The sequence below is a fragment of the Apus apus genome, chromosome 21 (genome assembly GCF_020740795.1).
Source record: "Apus apus isolate bApuApu2 chromosome 21, bApuApu2.pri.cur, whole genome shotgun sequence".
NCBI classification, from domain to species: domain Eukaryota; kingdom Metazoa; phylum Chordata; class Aves; order Apodiformes; family Apodidae; genus Apus; species Apus apus.
This window is the reverse complement of record NC_067302.1, coordinates 4,130,134-4,145,351: the sequence shown is the minus strand read 5'-3', so window position 1 is coordinate 4,145,351 and position 15,218 is coordinate 4,130,134. Positions and strand designations below refer to the sequence as shown.

General features: G+C 52.1%; 2 protein-coding genes across 6 annotated transcripts in view; one reads left to right on the top strand and one right to left on the bottom strand.

The window, feature by feature from the left end:
- Positions 1-166: 166 nt before the first annotated feature.
- STMN1 (stathmin 1) lies at positions 167-5,207 on the bottom strand. 5 transcript variants are annotated; one of them, XM_051638279.1, is made up of 5 exons: positions 5,175-5,207; positions 3,434-3,504; positions 2,302-2,474; positions 1,417-1,608; positions 167-684 (listed from the first exon to the last, which is right to left on the bottom strand). In XM_051638279.1, the coding sequence occupies exons 2-5, from the start codon at positions 3,444-3,446 to the stop codon at positions 616-618; spliced, it is 447 nt and encodes a 148-aa protein (XP_051494239.1). In that variant the 5' UTR covers positions 3,447-3,504; positions 5,175-5,207; the 3' UTR covers positions 167-615. The 5 variants fall into 5 exon arrangements, with proteins under 5 accessions (XP_051494239.1, XP_051494240.1, XP_051494241.1 ...); XM_051638280.1 differs by lacking the exon at positions 5,175-5,207 and adding an exon at positions 5,138-5,160; XM_051638281.1 differs by lacking the exon at positions 5,175-5,207 and adding an exon at positions 5,101-5,123.
- Positions 5,208-8,009: 2,802 nt separating this feature from the next.
- The window catches only part of PDIK1L (PDLIM1 interacting kinase 1 like), a 43,467-nt gene continuing 36,258 nt past the window's right edge, over positions 8,010-15,218 (top strand). The window contains exon 1 of the mRNA XM_051637894.1: positions 8,010-8,228. The gene's annotated coding sequence lies outside the window, so the exon portion shown is untranslated. The remainder of the gene's footprint in view (positions 8,229-15,218) is intronic.

The following is a 15,218-nucleotide window of genomic DNA, read 5'->3' as shown; positions in this document are numbered from 1 at the left end:
TGTTCAATTAAGACAATGGGTGTGCTGGAGGGGAAAGGCAGTCGGTGCAGCAGGGATGGCAGGAAAAGTGCTGCTGCAGCCCTTTCCACCCGCCACTGGATGCCTCCTGCAGGCCTCAGCCAAGCCACTCTGTTCCTCAGGTCACTTTCAGAAGGAATTCTCATGATAACAGCACTGTGCAGCTTTATTTAGTCACTCAGTTACAGCAGTATTTTAGCAGATCGGGACAGTCAGATTATTTTTTTGTTTGAAGTGTAACAGATATTCAGCATGGAACAGGATGTAACTACAGATTCCTTTTCACAAACGTCTTACAGAGCTGATACCAACCCAGCAGCAAGAGCACTGGAGTAGAAAAGGATGCAACAAGAAGATAGCTACACTGGAAAGACAACACTTTAGAAAAAGTGAAACATGTAAGGTCTCCCCTCTAGCCCCCAAAGAAAAGTGTACAGTTTGGATCTAATTTTACAGTTCTACATCAGATTCTAGAAACTTAAAAAAAAACAAAACCAAACAAAAAAAAACCAAAACCAAACCCAAAGATAAAACCACTGGCCAGTACAGTCTTTGGATATTTAGGGGAGGGGGAGAGAGTCAGTTTCCAGAATGAAGTCAGTCGGTTTCAGCCTCACCAGGGTCTTTGCCTTCTTTGTTCTTTCGAACCTCTTCAATATGCTTGTCCTGAAAGAGAACAGCAGGGAAGGCTGAGCTGCCTGGGCACAGCTGCAGGCTCCAGCCAGCACAGCAAGCCCTGGCTTGCTTCCACCCCCAGCTCCCAGCAGGAACTGGGGGGTCTGGGTTACTGGTGGGGGCTACAGGATGAAGGTTTGAAGCAAAATGCTGCTCTGGCTGATCCATCCCCTCTCCCACAGGAGAGTGGCTGAGGGAGCTGGGGGTGTTCAGCCTGGAGAAAAGGAGGCTGAGGGGAGACCTGGCTCTGCAACTGCCTGAGAGCTTGTAAAAAGGTGGGGATTGGTCTGTTCAATGAAGTTACAAGTGACAGGACAAGAGCTGATGGCCTCAGGATGTGCCAGGGAAGGTTTAGACTGGATGTTGGGAAGAACTTCTTCCCCAAGAGATGTCAGGCCCTGGAACAGGCTGCCCAGGGCACTGGTGGAGTCACCATCCCTGGAGGGATTTAAGAGCCTGCACACACAGTGCTGAGGGATATGGTTTAGTTAACGACTTGTCAGTCTTAGGTCAACATTTGGACTCAATGATCTTGAACCTCTTTTCCAACCAAGGCAATTTATTCTGTTACTCTCATTCCCAGCTAGACCACCACAGACCTCCCATGGATGTCCCATCTATTCACAGCAACCCCCTCACCTGGCAGTTCACTGGCTTTATTTAGCCAGCTCCCCAAGTCAGGAGCATGGGTCAACCCTCTCCCACAGGGGACTCCACACCCACCTTCTCCCTCAAACGTTCCAGCTTGGCAGCCATTTGTGCCTCACGGTTTTCCTTGTTAGCTTCCATTTTGTGGGTCAGCTTCTCCTCTGCCATTTTGCTGAAGTTGTTGTTCTCCTCAATGGCTTTTTGCAGCACCTCTTTTTCATGCTCCCTCTTCTCAGCCAGCTGCTTCAGGACCTCTGCTTCATGAGACTAGCAAACCAAGAGGACACACAAGCTCTGTGAACTACAGAGATTCCACAGTCGAGCTCACAGCTCCTGAGAGAAAAGATTTTCTGACATTTTCCTGGAGAACAACAGAACTCTGGTGCAGGACAAAGCTCCCTGGTGCTTCTCCCACCCACATTTCACCCTTACAGACTATCCAGGAGGTTTAGTTTCTGTCATTACTGGGAAGTCATCTTAAATGGGATTTTTCTGGAAAAATCCCTGCGATTCAGGTCACCCAGGATGATGCACCTCAATTATTTAAGCCTCTGCACAGCCAAGGGCTGCCAGCTACATCTCAACAGCAAGATCTTACATCAAGTCAGACATTGGATTGGGAAATCTTCTCGGTGCAGATTCACCACTATGTTTTCTACGAGAAAATGAATTTGGTCATCACGTTCAAGACAAGAAAAACAGCTTCTTCCTGAAACAGCATCATCCCCTCTCAACATATTCCCCCAGTTTTTCAAGCAACCATTTGAGATCACTTTGGGAACAAAGCTACAGCCGTGCAGACCACAAGAAAGGTTCCCAAGAGCCAACAAAATTCAATTAATGTTCCATTTACCATTCCCAACTGCTCATCACTTGTCCCAAGCAACGAGGAAATTAAAAGAACTGCACAACTTGCACGGAACAGTTGAGCAGAGCTGACTGAAACTGCTCCAAATTTACCTTACGTCTCTCTTCTGCTGCTTCCAACTTCTTCTGAATCTCTTCCAATGACACATCCTTCTTCTTTGGGGGAGAAAGAGGGAATTCTGGGACTGCTTCTTTTGAGCGGGGACTGAGTATCAGCTCAAAGGCCTGCCCAGAGGCACGTTTCTCCAGCTCCTTCACTTGAATATCTAGCAACATGGAGAAAAAAACCCAAATAAATAGTATTTTAAGCCAGAAACTGGCTTATATTAGACATTAGGAAGAAATCCTTGAGTGTGAGGGTGGTGAGACCCTAGCCCAGGCTGCCCAGGGAAGCTGTGGCTGCCCCATCCCTGGCAGTGTTGAAGGGCAGGTTGGATGGGGCTTGGAGCAGCCTGGGCTGGTGGGAGGTGTCCCTGCCCATGCAGGGGGTTGGGACTGGATGATCTTCAAGATCCCTTCCAACCCAAACCAGTCTGGGATTCTATTTTATTATTTGATAACTTAAACAACAGCCCTCAAAAATTCACTGCCACAAAGCTTCACTTGAAGTGACAACTGAGATCTGAGCTGATAGTTTGAAGAAGCAGCAGCACCACGGTTCTGAAACGTGGCAGGTGATTTTGTGTGCCATTCTTCCTCCATGTTACACCAACCAAGTGCCTGACATTTCATTTTGGCTTTTAAAACCCAGGCTTGTGAAAACAAGCTTATCAGTACTTCAAAAGGAAAAAATAAATAAATAGAAACACATCCTCTCTCCAATGAGAAATCTGAGGAAGAGTTCAAGGCATTCACCTAAGACCTGACACAGCCAAGAACTGAAAACAGTTTTCAAAGAGATACACAAGCCAGTGTTTTCTCTCTTCAAACACCTCTGAGCAGGCACGTCAGCCCTGCACGGTGTCACTGGCACCAGTTTTGATCACCAAGATGTCGAGATGACAGTCAGCTCTGTTAGCAGAGCAGATGGCATGCAGATGAGCTGAGGCCCATCTGCTAACAGCTTCGTCTGTGAGGGCTTTTGCTCCGTTTCCTCAAGCCCCCTGTTTTAACAGCTTCTCCAAAGCAGCCTAGACATGGGAGGGAAGCATGGTGGGGGCAGTTTTTTTCCTGTATTAGATTTAAAAAGGAAGAAAACAAGTATTTCATAAGCAATACTACATACCAGAAGTAGCCATGACCAAGAAAATGTGGCTCCAGAAGCCAACCCTGGGAGAGCTTCAATCAACTGGATCCCTAGATAACAAAGAGAGCCTCTGAACAGTGAGTACATGAGTTTTATTTCTTCTAACTCCTAATAACAATGGTCAAGCATCATTAGAGCTGCTGAACAAAAGACAGGCAGGGAGGTTAGGGCAGGCAGCAATTCCTGGGGGGCTGAGGCTGATGTACAGTGCAGAGATGTTCTTAATTATTGGTGTTGCAGGATCTGAACGTCCAAGTGTAGGGCTGGGAATTCTCAGTCCCGGTTTTACGCCACCACAATTAAGATATGCAAACAAAGGCTCCTGTTTTACCCTTGATTCAGGGGCATCACAGGGCCGTGGACATTTCACACGGCAGATCTAGATCTCTGGATTAAAGCACAGCACACCACAGGACACCCCAGCCAGCGTTCCCGCTGCTCCCAGAGGATCTCAGGAGTGCACCTCGAGCTCATTTCACGTTTTATTTAATTGCTGCCGCCGAAGCCCAGACGCTGCACAGCACGGCAGACGGCGACCGTGCCCGCTGCCCGGCACCCCGCGTTAGAGAGGGACGTCAATTCTTTTAAAAAAAGCGACAAAACGCTCTAAAAAAACCCCGAAAGAGGCTTTTTTCCCCCCCCCCCCCGCTTCGAAGCCGAGGAGGGCGCGCCCGAGCAGGGGGCGCTAGGACCGCGCAGCCCCCGCGCCCCTCGGCGGCCCCGCCCCCTCCCGCCGACAGCCAATGGGCGCCGAGGCGGAGGCCCCGCCCCCTGCCCGCACGCGCCTTTCCCACCGCACCGAATTCAAAACGCCGAGCGATGGGGGGGGGGGGGGGGGGGGGAGAAGAGCGCGCGCGCGCGCGTGCCCGGGGGGCTCGGGGGAGGGGCCAACGGTAACATCCGGGCACCTGCCGCCCCCCCGCCGCAGGTGCGGCCCCCACCCCCCTCGGGGGTGACGGGGAGGTTGGGGGGGGGTGGGGGGTACGGCGGCGGAGGGGCCCGTTCCACACACCCCCCCCGCCCCCCGCGCCGCCAGACCGGGCTGAACGGCGGGGCCGCCGGTCCGATGGCGCCGGGCGCCGCCCCTTCCCCGCACACAATGGCGAGGGCCCGTCAGGGAGGGGAGGGGGCGCCGCCGCCAGCAGGGCGTCGCCCCGCACAGCCCCCCCCCTCCCCTCGCACAGCGCCGCCCGCTCCGGGGACAATAGACACCCCTTCCCCCGGCGGCGGCGGGGGGCGGCGGGGGCACCTCCTGCCCATTGTCTCCTTTTGTCACCGCCACCCCCGGGAACCGCCGCCGCGACGCCCGCCACGAGAAGGGACAAAAGGGGCAGGCGCGGGGGCCGCGACCCAAGCCCCCCCTCCCCGTGACACCCATCCCCGCTGCCCCGCAGCCCACCCCGCGCAGCGCCGACCCCCCGGGCGAACAGCAGCCCCTTCCCAGTCCCGGAGGGGCCGCGGCCGCTCGCCCCGCTCCCGCACCCACCTGCCCGCACCGCTGCACTCCCGCCCCGCACACCCACCTGCCCGCGCCGCCGCTCCCGCCGCTCTCCCGCTCCCGCCCCGCACACCCACCTGCCCGCACCGCTGCACTCCCGCCCCGCACACCCACCTGCCCGCGCCGCTCTCCCGCCCCGCACACCCACCTGCCCGCGCCGCTGCACTCCCGCCCCGCACACCTACCTGCCCGCGCCGCTGCACTCCCGCCCCGCACACCCACCTGCCCGCGCCGCCGCTCCCGCCCCGCACACCCACCTGCCCGCACCGCCGCTCCCGCCGCTCTCCCGCTCCCGCCGCTCCCGCCGCGCACAAAAGCGCCAAACAATGGCACGTGACCAGCCCCGCCCCGCCCCCATTGGCCGAGCGCGGTGGCACGTGCCGCCCGCCGCGGGGGGGGGGGGGTGTGCGGGAGTGGGGGGGGGTCCCCCCGCGCCCCCCGCCCGTTGCACGCCGGGAGATGCAGTTTCGGGGGGGGGGACACACACACACACACGGCGACCCCCGGGGGCACCGGGCCGGGGCCGCGTCACCACCCGCCGTTGTGCGGGCCGCCCCGGGCCCTGCGCGACCCCCGCCCCGCTCCCCGCACGGCGGGTTCATCCCCTTTGTCTCCCGGCCCGGGGAGCGCGGCCCCCGGCGCTGCCTCGGCTGGTCACGGTCACCCGTCCCCTCGGGAGGGTTCGGCGGGAGTGGAGCGTGTGACGGTCGCCTACGGGGCTGGCTCCTTACCTCAGAGCCGCGGTCACCTCGGGGCTGTGGTCATTGCCTCAGGAACAGGAACAGCTCCCTCAGGATCCTGGTCACCTCAGGATCCTGGTCACCTCAGGACCATGAAAACCTCCCTCAGGATCCTGGTCACCTCGGGAACATGAACAGCTCCCTCAGGAACATGGTCACCTCAGGATCCTGGTCACTTCAGGGCTGTGGTCATTACCTCAGGAACATGAACAGCTCCCTCAGGAACATGGTCACCTCAGGACTGTGGTCACCTCAGGACCATGAAAACCTCCCTCAGGATCCTGGTCACCTCAGGGCTTGTGGTCACCACAGGACTCGTGTCACCTCAAGGCCATGGCAACTTACCTCAGCGCCATGGTCACCTAATGGCCACAGTCATCTACCTCAGGGCCCTTGATCAGCCTCAAGACCATCATCACCTCAGGGCGCTTGGTCACCTCTGGACCGTGGTCACCATCATCCCACTTACCGTGGGGCCACAGCCACCTTGGGGCCATAGTCACCTGCCTGAGGGCACGGTCCCACCAGTTATCTCAGGGCCACCCAAAACCTCAGTGCTCTATCACCAAGATAACCACCATGTTCCTTTGGTCCCCTCAGGGTCACAGCCACCACAAGCCAACCCCAAAGATGATCTGCGTGTTTGACAACGCCCCACAGCCCGTGGCAGTGTGTTCTGGGGGACAACCACCCTCTCCTTTGGGGTCACACCAGCGAGTCAAAACAGCTCCAGAGAAGCAAATTCCACGGCGTGCACATCATGGCTGTGTAAAGATGATCCATCCTTGTCCTGCAGTCGGCACTGGGAGCCATTCCCTTCCCAAGGGAACCCCGTTGCCAAGCCTGGAGAAGTGATTTGCTCCCAAATGGGCTTTAAATGAACTGGCTGCATTTTGGCACGTCCCTTACAAACGACTCCTGCACAATTCCCGTGGTAGTTCCCGAGCTACGGTCACTTGAGTTCCACCAGGAGCTGATACAAAAGGCTGGAGAACAGCACAAACCTGCCAAGATGCAAGCCCAGCACGACAGTCTCCATTCCCTAAATACCCCCCCCCAAAAAAAAAAAAAGGACTTCTCTGAAGGGACCCACCCTTGCTGTGCAGACTCTGAAAAACAAGGATTTTGCACCAAAAAGGAAAAAGATCCTACCTTGGGGGAGGTTAATATTGTGACAGAAAAGCAGCAAGCTTTCAAAACAGAGATTATTTTCAACACTTGCCCTGTTTTTTTGCTGATCTGACGTCTATTTCCATGGAAACCACATCCAGCCACTGTGCTGCTAGAACTGGGAGAGGTTTCTGCTGGAGCTGCTCGCTGGGCATGGGAAGAACCATTTTTTGCAGGTAGAACCTTTCTGTGGGATTAATGGGCTTTCAGATTCCAAAGGGTTTGGCTGCTTGGCCCTGCAAGGTCATGCCTGGTTCCATCAAGGAGTTCCTGGCTCAAAACCAGGGGTGCAGGCGTAGACACCTCGTTTGACACAGGTGGTTTTCAAAGAAATATCTTGATTGCTTGGATTCAATGGCATGAAAATGCTTCTGGAAGACAAAGCAGCCAAGAGACCATGCCATCAGCCCCTCTTTTCCTTTATCATTCATTAATTATCATCCGTGTAGATCAACAGCATGTTGGAGGCTTTAATATTAATGCTTTTTAGTCAAATCAGTGAGATTATCCTGGGATGATCTCAGGATTTGCCAGAGGAAACAAGGCTTCCTGGGCCTGGGGGCTTCTTGTTTGGTACCTGTGTGACTTGCCTTTAGTCAGTCCTCAGCCCCTGGAGAGATGATTATGATGAAATATCATTTACCACTTTTGAAGAAGAGATGCAGGCTGAGATAAAACTACGAGTCATGCAGGGTCTGTCCTCAGAGCATCATCTTTCCTGGGCTTCTCAGAGGAAAAAGAAAAGAGAGAGAGAGAGAGAGAGAAAAATAAAAGGCCTGAGCTGGCAATTGGAGCCCAGAAACCACCCGTGTCCTGGGCTGCATCCCCAGCAGCGTGGGCAGCAGGGCCAGGGAGGGGATTGTCCCCTCTGCTCTGCTCTTGGGAGACCCCCTGGAGAACTGGGACCAGGTCTGGAGCCCCCAACACAGGAAAGACATGGAGCTCCTGGAGAGAGTCCAGAGGAGCCACAAAGATGATCCAAGGGCTGGAGCAGCTCTGCTCTGGAGACAGGCTGGGAGAGTTGGGGTGTTGAGTCTGGAGAAGAGAAGGCTCCAGGGAGACCTTAGAGCACCTTCCAGGGCCTGAAGGGGCTCCAGGAAAGCTGGGGAGGGGCTTGGGACAAGGGCAGGGAGGGAGAGCACAAGGGGGATGGATGAAAACTGGCAGAGGGGAGATGGAGGTTGGACATGAGGAGGAAATTCTTGGGTGTGAGGGTGGTGAGAGCCTGGCCCAGGTTGCCCAGGGAAGCTGTGGCTGCCCCATCCCTGGCAGTGTTGAAGGGCAGGTTGGATGGGGCTTGGAGCAGCCTGGGCTGGTGGGAGGTGTCCCTGCCCATGCAGGGGGTTGGGACTGGATGATCCTTAAGGTCCCTTCCAAACCAAACAATCCCAGGATTCTATGAAGGTAACTTAACCTGCCTTTGCTGGTTGGCTTGAAAACCCAAACTTTCTTTCAGGTTAGAACTCTCCCATGGCAGAGACAACGCAGGTTATTGAGGAGAGCTGGGAAATCAGATCTGGGATCTGGTCTCAGCTCTGGCATTTCCATGCAGTGACACTTAGGCTGAGACTCTTCAGCAATCCCTCCACAACACCTGCCACAACTGGTTTCAATTTAAACCCAAATCTTTGAATATTCTTGCAATACAAAGAGAAATAACAGCTCAGCAGCTGGAAAGGCACGGAGACGATCTCATTATATTTTTGTGGCCTCTTTGCAAGAGTGGTTTTATTTCTGGAACATTTGGTTATGTGGCATTTATTTTGGTCTGATCTCAAGGAGAATGGAGTAGATGAAAAGCTTTTATTTAATTTGCATTTGATTTGTGTTTATTGACACATTGACTGCGATTCTAAACAGACTCTTCTTTCGTCCAGCCGAGCAGCATGGGGTGGGTTTTTTGTCTACTGGATTCCTTATCACCAACAAGAGCTTTTTCCTAGAATTCCAGGGTTTTTTACCAAAAAAAAAGCAAACCAGCAACCTTCAAGTGGGCTCATTCTCAGCCCTGACAAAACACGAGGCCCCTCAGCTTCAGTTCAATAGGCTCTGCTCTCAGGGCAACTGAGAAGTCAAGGTCTCATCAGGAGGAGTCCTTGTAAAATTTAGGATGTGACGTGATCTGATTTAGCATAAAGATGAAAACATCTCCTCTGATGTGCTTATCAAAACATTCCAGAAAGAGACTGACATAATTAGGTGACAACTCAGCCCACGGCAGCTCTTTTAACTTGCAAAAATATTTAATCTCCAATAAGAAAATGTGCTTTCTGAGGATTAAATTGCCATCCTTAAGCATCTGTGGTGGATGGACTGACAGCTTATTTTTTAATCAACGAATGTTTAAAAGCACCTTTGGAAGTCACATTACCAAGTATTTGCTGAGACTGGTAACAGTCACTGCATTAACAAATCCATTTTAAAACTAGAAATCCAAGATACTATGTGATCTGAGTCAGTTTTAACAAATAACCTGTGAGAGGAGACAGTAAATTATAAGAAACTTGCCCTCAGAGGTAGAGAGAAGGGCTAAAAGATTTCTTTCTATCCATGTTGCTCAGTCTTTGCATTAACCTTCAGCAAATTTCTCTCTACTGATGTGCTGCTGCACAACAAAGGTCTGGCAAGGAAAACCAGGGGCTGCAAAGGTCTCCCTGATCTTCAGACAAAACCACATTTTAATCCAAACACAGCTGAGGAGCCCAAATAAATGAAGAATAAACCAAGACATTTTTTAAGGGAGTGTCTTCCTCACAATGAAAGCTCCTCCAGGGGCAAGAAATGTTGAAGGTAACTGATATTTGTTTACTGGGGGTGTTTAGGTTGAGACTATTTTTATGCTGAAAAACATCATTAAGAAAATGTTCCCTTTGGAGCAAATTTGCACTTGTTTGAAAGGGTTTAATTGTTTTGAGTCAGACAGGGTGCCTGGCTCCCTTTGCTGGTTTGGTTTGTTGGAGAAATTCACTTCCAACCCACTTAATTCCTCCATAAAATGAGACAGGTAAAAGCACTGACCACAGATGGTCATTGCACCTGCAGCCAGAGAAATTAAAATAAGTTAATTGTTTCGATATTGGGATAATATCACCCTGAAATGTTGTAGTTACCTCTTCAAACGCAGTTGTAGGACTGTACTGCATATTTTCTAAATACTGTCATAGAAAGGTTTGGGTTGGAAGAACCTTAGAGATCATCCAGTCCCAACCCCCTGCATGGGCAGGGACACCTCCCACCAGCCCAGGCTGCTCCAAGCCCCATCCAACCTGCCCTTCAACACTGCCAGGGATGGGGCAGCCACAGCTTCCCTGGGCAACCTGGGCCAGGCTCTCACCACCCTCACACCCAAGAATTTCCTCCTCATGTCCAACCTCAATCACCCCTCTGCCAGTTTTAATCCATCCCCCTTGTCCTCTCCCTCCCTGCCCTTGTACTGTGGTGATGAGTGCTCTGAGTAAAAAAAGAATATAAGCTTCTAATGAACTAAAAACACAGGTCCCAGAAGCACTTTGCTCTCCTTGAAATAAATCCTCCAGCACACTGAGATGGTGACAGACCCCAAAGCAATGGCTGTGCTACCCACACATGGACACCTTCACCCTGGCTGCAACCAGGATAGATGTGGAAGGAGATCTGGTCTTTCTCCTAAAAAATGGAGCTCTGCCTTCGATTCACCCTGGGCAAAGGACCAGCAGAATCCCCTTCCCACCCAGCTGGCAGATCTCCTGGCATGTTTTTCATCCTTTGTGTCCAGAGAAAACGAGGTTTTACATGATCCAACTACTCAGACCAGTCTTCTCTCCCAGCTTTTAGCTTTGTGAGCCAGTCTCTGCCCCTCTGATAAATATGGAGAGGAGCTCAGTGACACGAATTCCACAAGTTTCTTGAAAACAGATGGCTGGGGAGAGGCAAGAGGGAGGAAGAAGCTTCAGCACAAGCCCAACTATTATTAGAGCCCAGAGACTTCACGCCTGGCAGAGCTGTCACAGACACTCCCGACAGCAGGTACCATTTCAGAGCTGGTTCTTTTCTGGTACCATGTCAGAGCTGGTTCTTTTCTTCACAGCAGATCCTCCAAGACACTAATGTGCAGTTGTGCTCTCCTGGGAGCTACCTGCTAAATCTGAGATCTACCTGGATGCTGGTTCCCACCTTCCCTAAGTCCAGAAACACACACGGAAAGCTGGCCCAGGGATCCCCTTGGATTGCTTCCCCTCTTCCTTGCTCCCAACTGAGCCAGGAGCCTCGGCCCATTTCTCTCCATCCTCACTGATTTCCCTTTCTGCTCCCAACCCAAATCCATGAATTTGCATTTCCCATATGGAGCACCAAGAGCTTTGCTATTCATGGAAGCTGGTAAACAACTTGCTGCTGAGGGTTCAAAAATAACTGCTGCAGCACCCGGCGGTAGCAGGAGAAGCACGAAGAAAGAGTTGATGGTGGGGTGGGTTGTTTTTTTATTGCGTGTGAGCCAAGAGGAGATGCACTAATTAGATTTCTGAAGTGTCAGAGTCAGCCATTTCAGCTGGGATAGAGCAGAAGAGGGTGGGATTTTGACAACCACATGGAATAGCGATGCATGGGGAAGCCATCAAATATTCAACAGACACAGAACACTCCAGTAAAGACATTTGGCTCTTGGAAAATGAAAGGGGGGGGGGGGGGGGGGGGGAGGGGGAAAGCTGGGTATAACACTAATTATCCCCCAGCTCCTAATTAGTTCCTTGAATTTAAAATATGGATTCAGCTCTACCAGCAGCCTATTGTGCTATTAATACTTCCCTGGCGTGATATGGTTAAAAATACTCCCACCCTTTCAAGACAAAATGTAGCTTGGAAGTGTCAGGATGGGAGGAGTTCAGGGATGGAAATCCTCTTAAAGGAAAACGACTTCCCTAGTGTCAAAGAAGATGAATGAGCCCCCAGGCTGAGCCTGTGGGCACTAAGAGCAAATCTGAAAATAAAGGCCAGTACAGAGTTCTCGGGCCACTTGGTATCAGGGCTGTTTCACTGAGAAAACTGGTGCACAGCAAAATGGTTAACAGGTTTTTTACTGATTTTTCAGAGCTCTGCTGCCTGGGGAGTAGATTCTCCAGTGCCTGTCTTCCTTCAGACACACAGCACAAGGTCGAATTCCCATCCAAAGGCAGGATTTGGAAGGGATCCCCCCTCCTTGCATCCGACCTCGTGCTCAGGTAAGGCAGGAGATCCTGCCCAGTGCCAAAGCCACAGCTAATTATCCTGTGGCCACATCCCTAGTGCTGTGAACAGACAAGACCTGTCAGGCACCACGGGCAGAATAAAACATGCTGCTTCCCACAAGATTTGTGAGCCAAGAAAACAAGTCTGGTGCTTTTTTTTTAATTTGTTTTTGTTTGCTTTTTTTATGGCACCTTTTCACTTCAGTCCAACAAGAAGGTCCAGATCTGTGCTTTGGTATTTTAGATCCTCTCAGGACAATGAGCAGTTCTCCTCCCATCTCCACTGACAAATCTGCATCCAAATGGGTTAATTCCTGCTCCATCCCTCTGGCTCTTCATTCCCTGCCTGGAATCGTTCAGCAATACCAGCATGGAAACAATACCTGCACTTAAAATACACACAGTGCTGCTTGATCCCTTTTCCCCCCACTAATTTGAGTTGATACGAGATCAGTATATATATTAAAAGAAATATATATATACATATATATATATATATAAAGAAAAAAAGACCAGACACATCCACTGCAGCTGTGGGAACAGGCAAACAAAGGCAGCCTTTCAGGAGGAAAACCACATCTCTGTCTTTCCTGCAATAAACCAGCAAACTGCTGCCATATGCTAAAATCAATACCTGGAGAGGCCCATTTATGTTGCAACTGCCAACTGAAGTGCTTCATTTTAATTAAAAATACCCCCAAACCCCCCCTCAGAAAAAAAACCCAACCCAGGCCCTCCGTGTTGAGTGTCATTAAAGAGCTGGTGTTGATGCCAGGAGATGGAGGCACCCTTGAAGCTGGTGCCCTGGGGAGGGGTGCTGGCAGCCTCAGCACCTCCCCACACCCCAGAGTGGGGTGAAGATGTCAGCCAAAGGGTTAAAAAGGGGGGATGTGGGACATTTGGGGTCCCCACCTCGTGCAGCCACCATCGTGCCTGGGGGCAAAGCAGGAGCCAGGGCTGAGATCAGCTTGTCCTGCCTGAAATGGAGGAAATCTGGATATTGCCCAAGACTGATCCCTCCAATCTGTTTCAGAGGCTTTTTTGGAGTAGCCTGGAACTACAGAGACCTCACACAGCCCTTTGCTTCCTCCAGCAGCTCAGGCTCCCATCTCAGCCTTTTTTTCCCCCCCTGTTTATTCAGGCATCATCTCTAGGGTCAGCAAGAGATCACTCCAGCCTGGAATGGAGCTTCTCCTGCAGAGGGAAAACTGTCCAAAAAACCCAGTTCTGCCCTCAAAATACCCTTGATGCTGCTGGTGAGAGACCAGGAGCCCTCTAGGCCCACAGCTTTGCATTTTGGAGGCCGAGGAGCTCACCAAGCCTCGTGCCTGCAGCCCAGTTGGGCCTCAAAGCCACCCAGCATGATCCCAAGGATCCTGATCCTGCTGGATCCTGCCCACCCTGCGTGGCAGGAGCTGGTGCTTGGGAAGATGACAAAGTTGAGCTGCATCCCTCCTGCCAACGAGCATGCAGGGTTCTCAGCTCGAGGCAGCCTGGAAGCCAACATGTTAGATGGGAACAATTCACTTTGGAGGTTAATTGATTTCTCCTCTGAGATTCCACCCAGAGACAAAAGGTTTGATTTGCCAATAGGAACAAAAAAAAAAAAGGTAACATAAAAAGAAGTGTGTACTCACCAGCTGAAGGAACCTAAGGAATCCTGCCCAGGTCTGGGTTAGGAGCAGGGTCAGCACTGTACCCGTGCTGGTCTTTGGGGCTGGTAGCTCAGCTGGACACTGAGCTCCTCAACCAGAGCTCGAGTGGCTCCCACTGGGCTCAGCTTGTGAATCCAGGCCTTTTGTTTTTCCCTTCAAAACACAAGAAGGATAAAAAAAAAAAACAACACAACAAAACCCAAACCATGACAGTAACTGTTACGGTAATTACAAGGAGGTTTTAACACATGTCTCAATTTGCATTAATTAAATCAAGGGGGAAGCTTCAATGGAGTAAATGAGGGTGGTGTGGATTTTTTTTTCCTGAGCAGCAACAGCAGCAAACGCTGCAGCAGGAGCTGGTGACTCCACTTTGCTGCCTGCATGTTGGGTGGGATGGGGAGGGATCTGCCGGCTGGAAGGGGCTTCCCAGGAGGGATGGAGCTGCAGGCAGGACGGAGCTGGGGGTGGGGAGGCTGAGAAGAAGAATCTCAGCTCGAAATTACCAAGAGCTCCCAGAAGGGGCTTTTCAGAGCTCGGAGAGGGGGAAAAGCTCTGCAGCTGCAGGCGGTGGGAGAGAGGAGGTTGCTGTGTGGAGATAAGAGGAATGTGGCCATTCCCAGCCCCGGGCACGCTGCAAGCCCAGCTGTGAGGGGAATATCAATGGGCAGCCGATTTATTTATTTATTTATTTATTTATTTTTGTGTTTATTTATTTATTTAGAAAGCCACCAGTTTGAATATGAAAGCAGCTTGGACACATTGCAAGGCTTGGTTGGAGGGGAACCCTTTCCAGGACACAACCCTCCAGGGCTGGGCTGGTGGATTCCCCAGGTGCCAGACCCCCCAGGTAAGGGAGTCAGGGTTTCCTTCCCATGTCCTGGATAAAACACAGGGGATTTGTGGCTATAAAACCTTTCTCTCCCACCCTCTTGGGCAAAGCAATCCAAGGAAGCTGGGATCCAGGGACAACACCTTCCCTCCTCCCGGCTCCACCAGGGGATTCGTGCCGCATCGGCCTCAAGTCTGGAGCTTGTGATGGGGTTTGGGTGGAAAGTGCTGCTTGGAAGGGGAGCCTGACTGAAGAGGTGGCTCCAGGCTGGATTTTAAAGCAGCAGAGAATCAGTGAAGGAGAAAAATGCTTGGAGAGAAAAATGCTCCTACCTACACCACCACATCCCACCGAGAGCAAAGAGGGGCCGATGGAGCAGAGGAAAGAGGGTGTCTGTCCTGCCCGAGTGTCCCCAGGGCTTTTTGAACTCTCTTCTGGTGGGGTTTTGCCCCCAGAGGCACAAAGACAATTGGGAACATGGTCCTGGGCACAGAGGCTGGCTCTGGAGTGGGGAGGAAAGGGATGCAGGGCCAGGCGGGACATCTGCCCGCTTCTCTGCTCCCCCAGCCCCACAGGCATGGGAATAAGCAGCTTTCTGTGAACCAAAGGGTTAAGAAATGTCAGAGTCACCCTCTGAGCATGGTGGTTTCTGCCACCCCCTTCCTGAA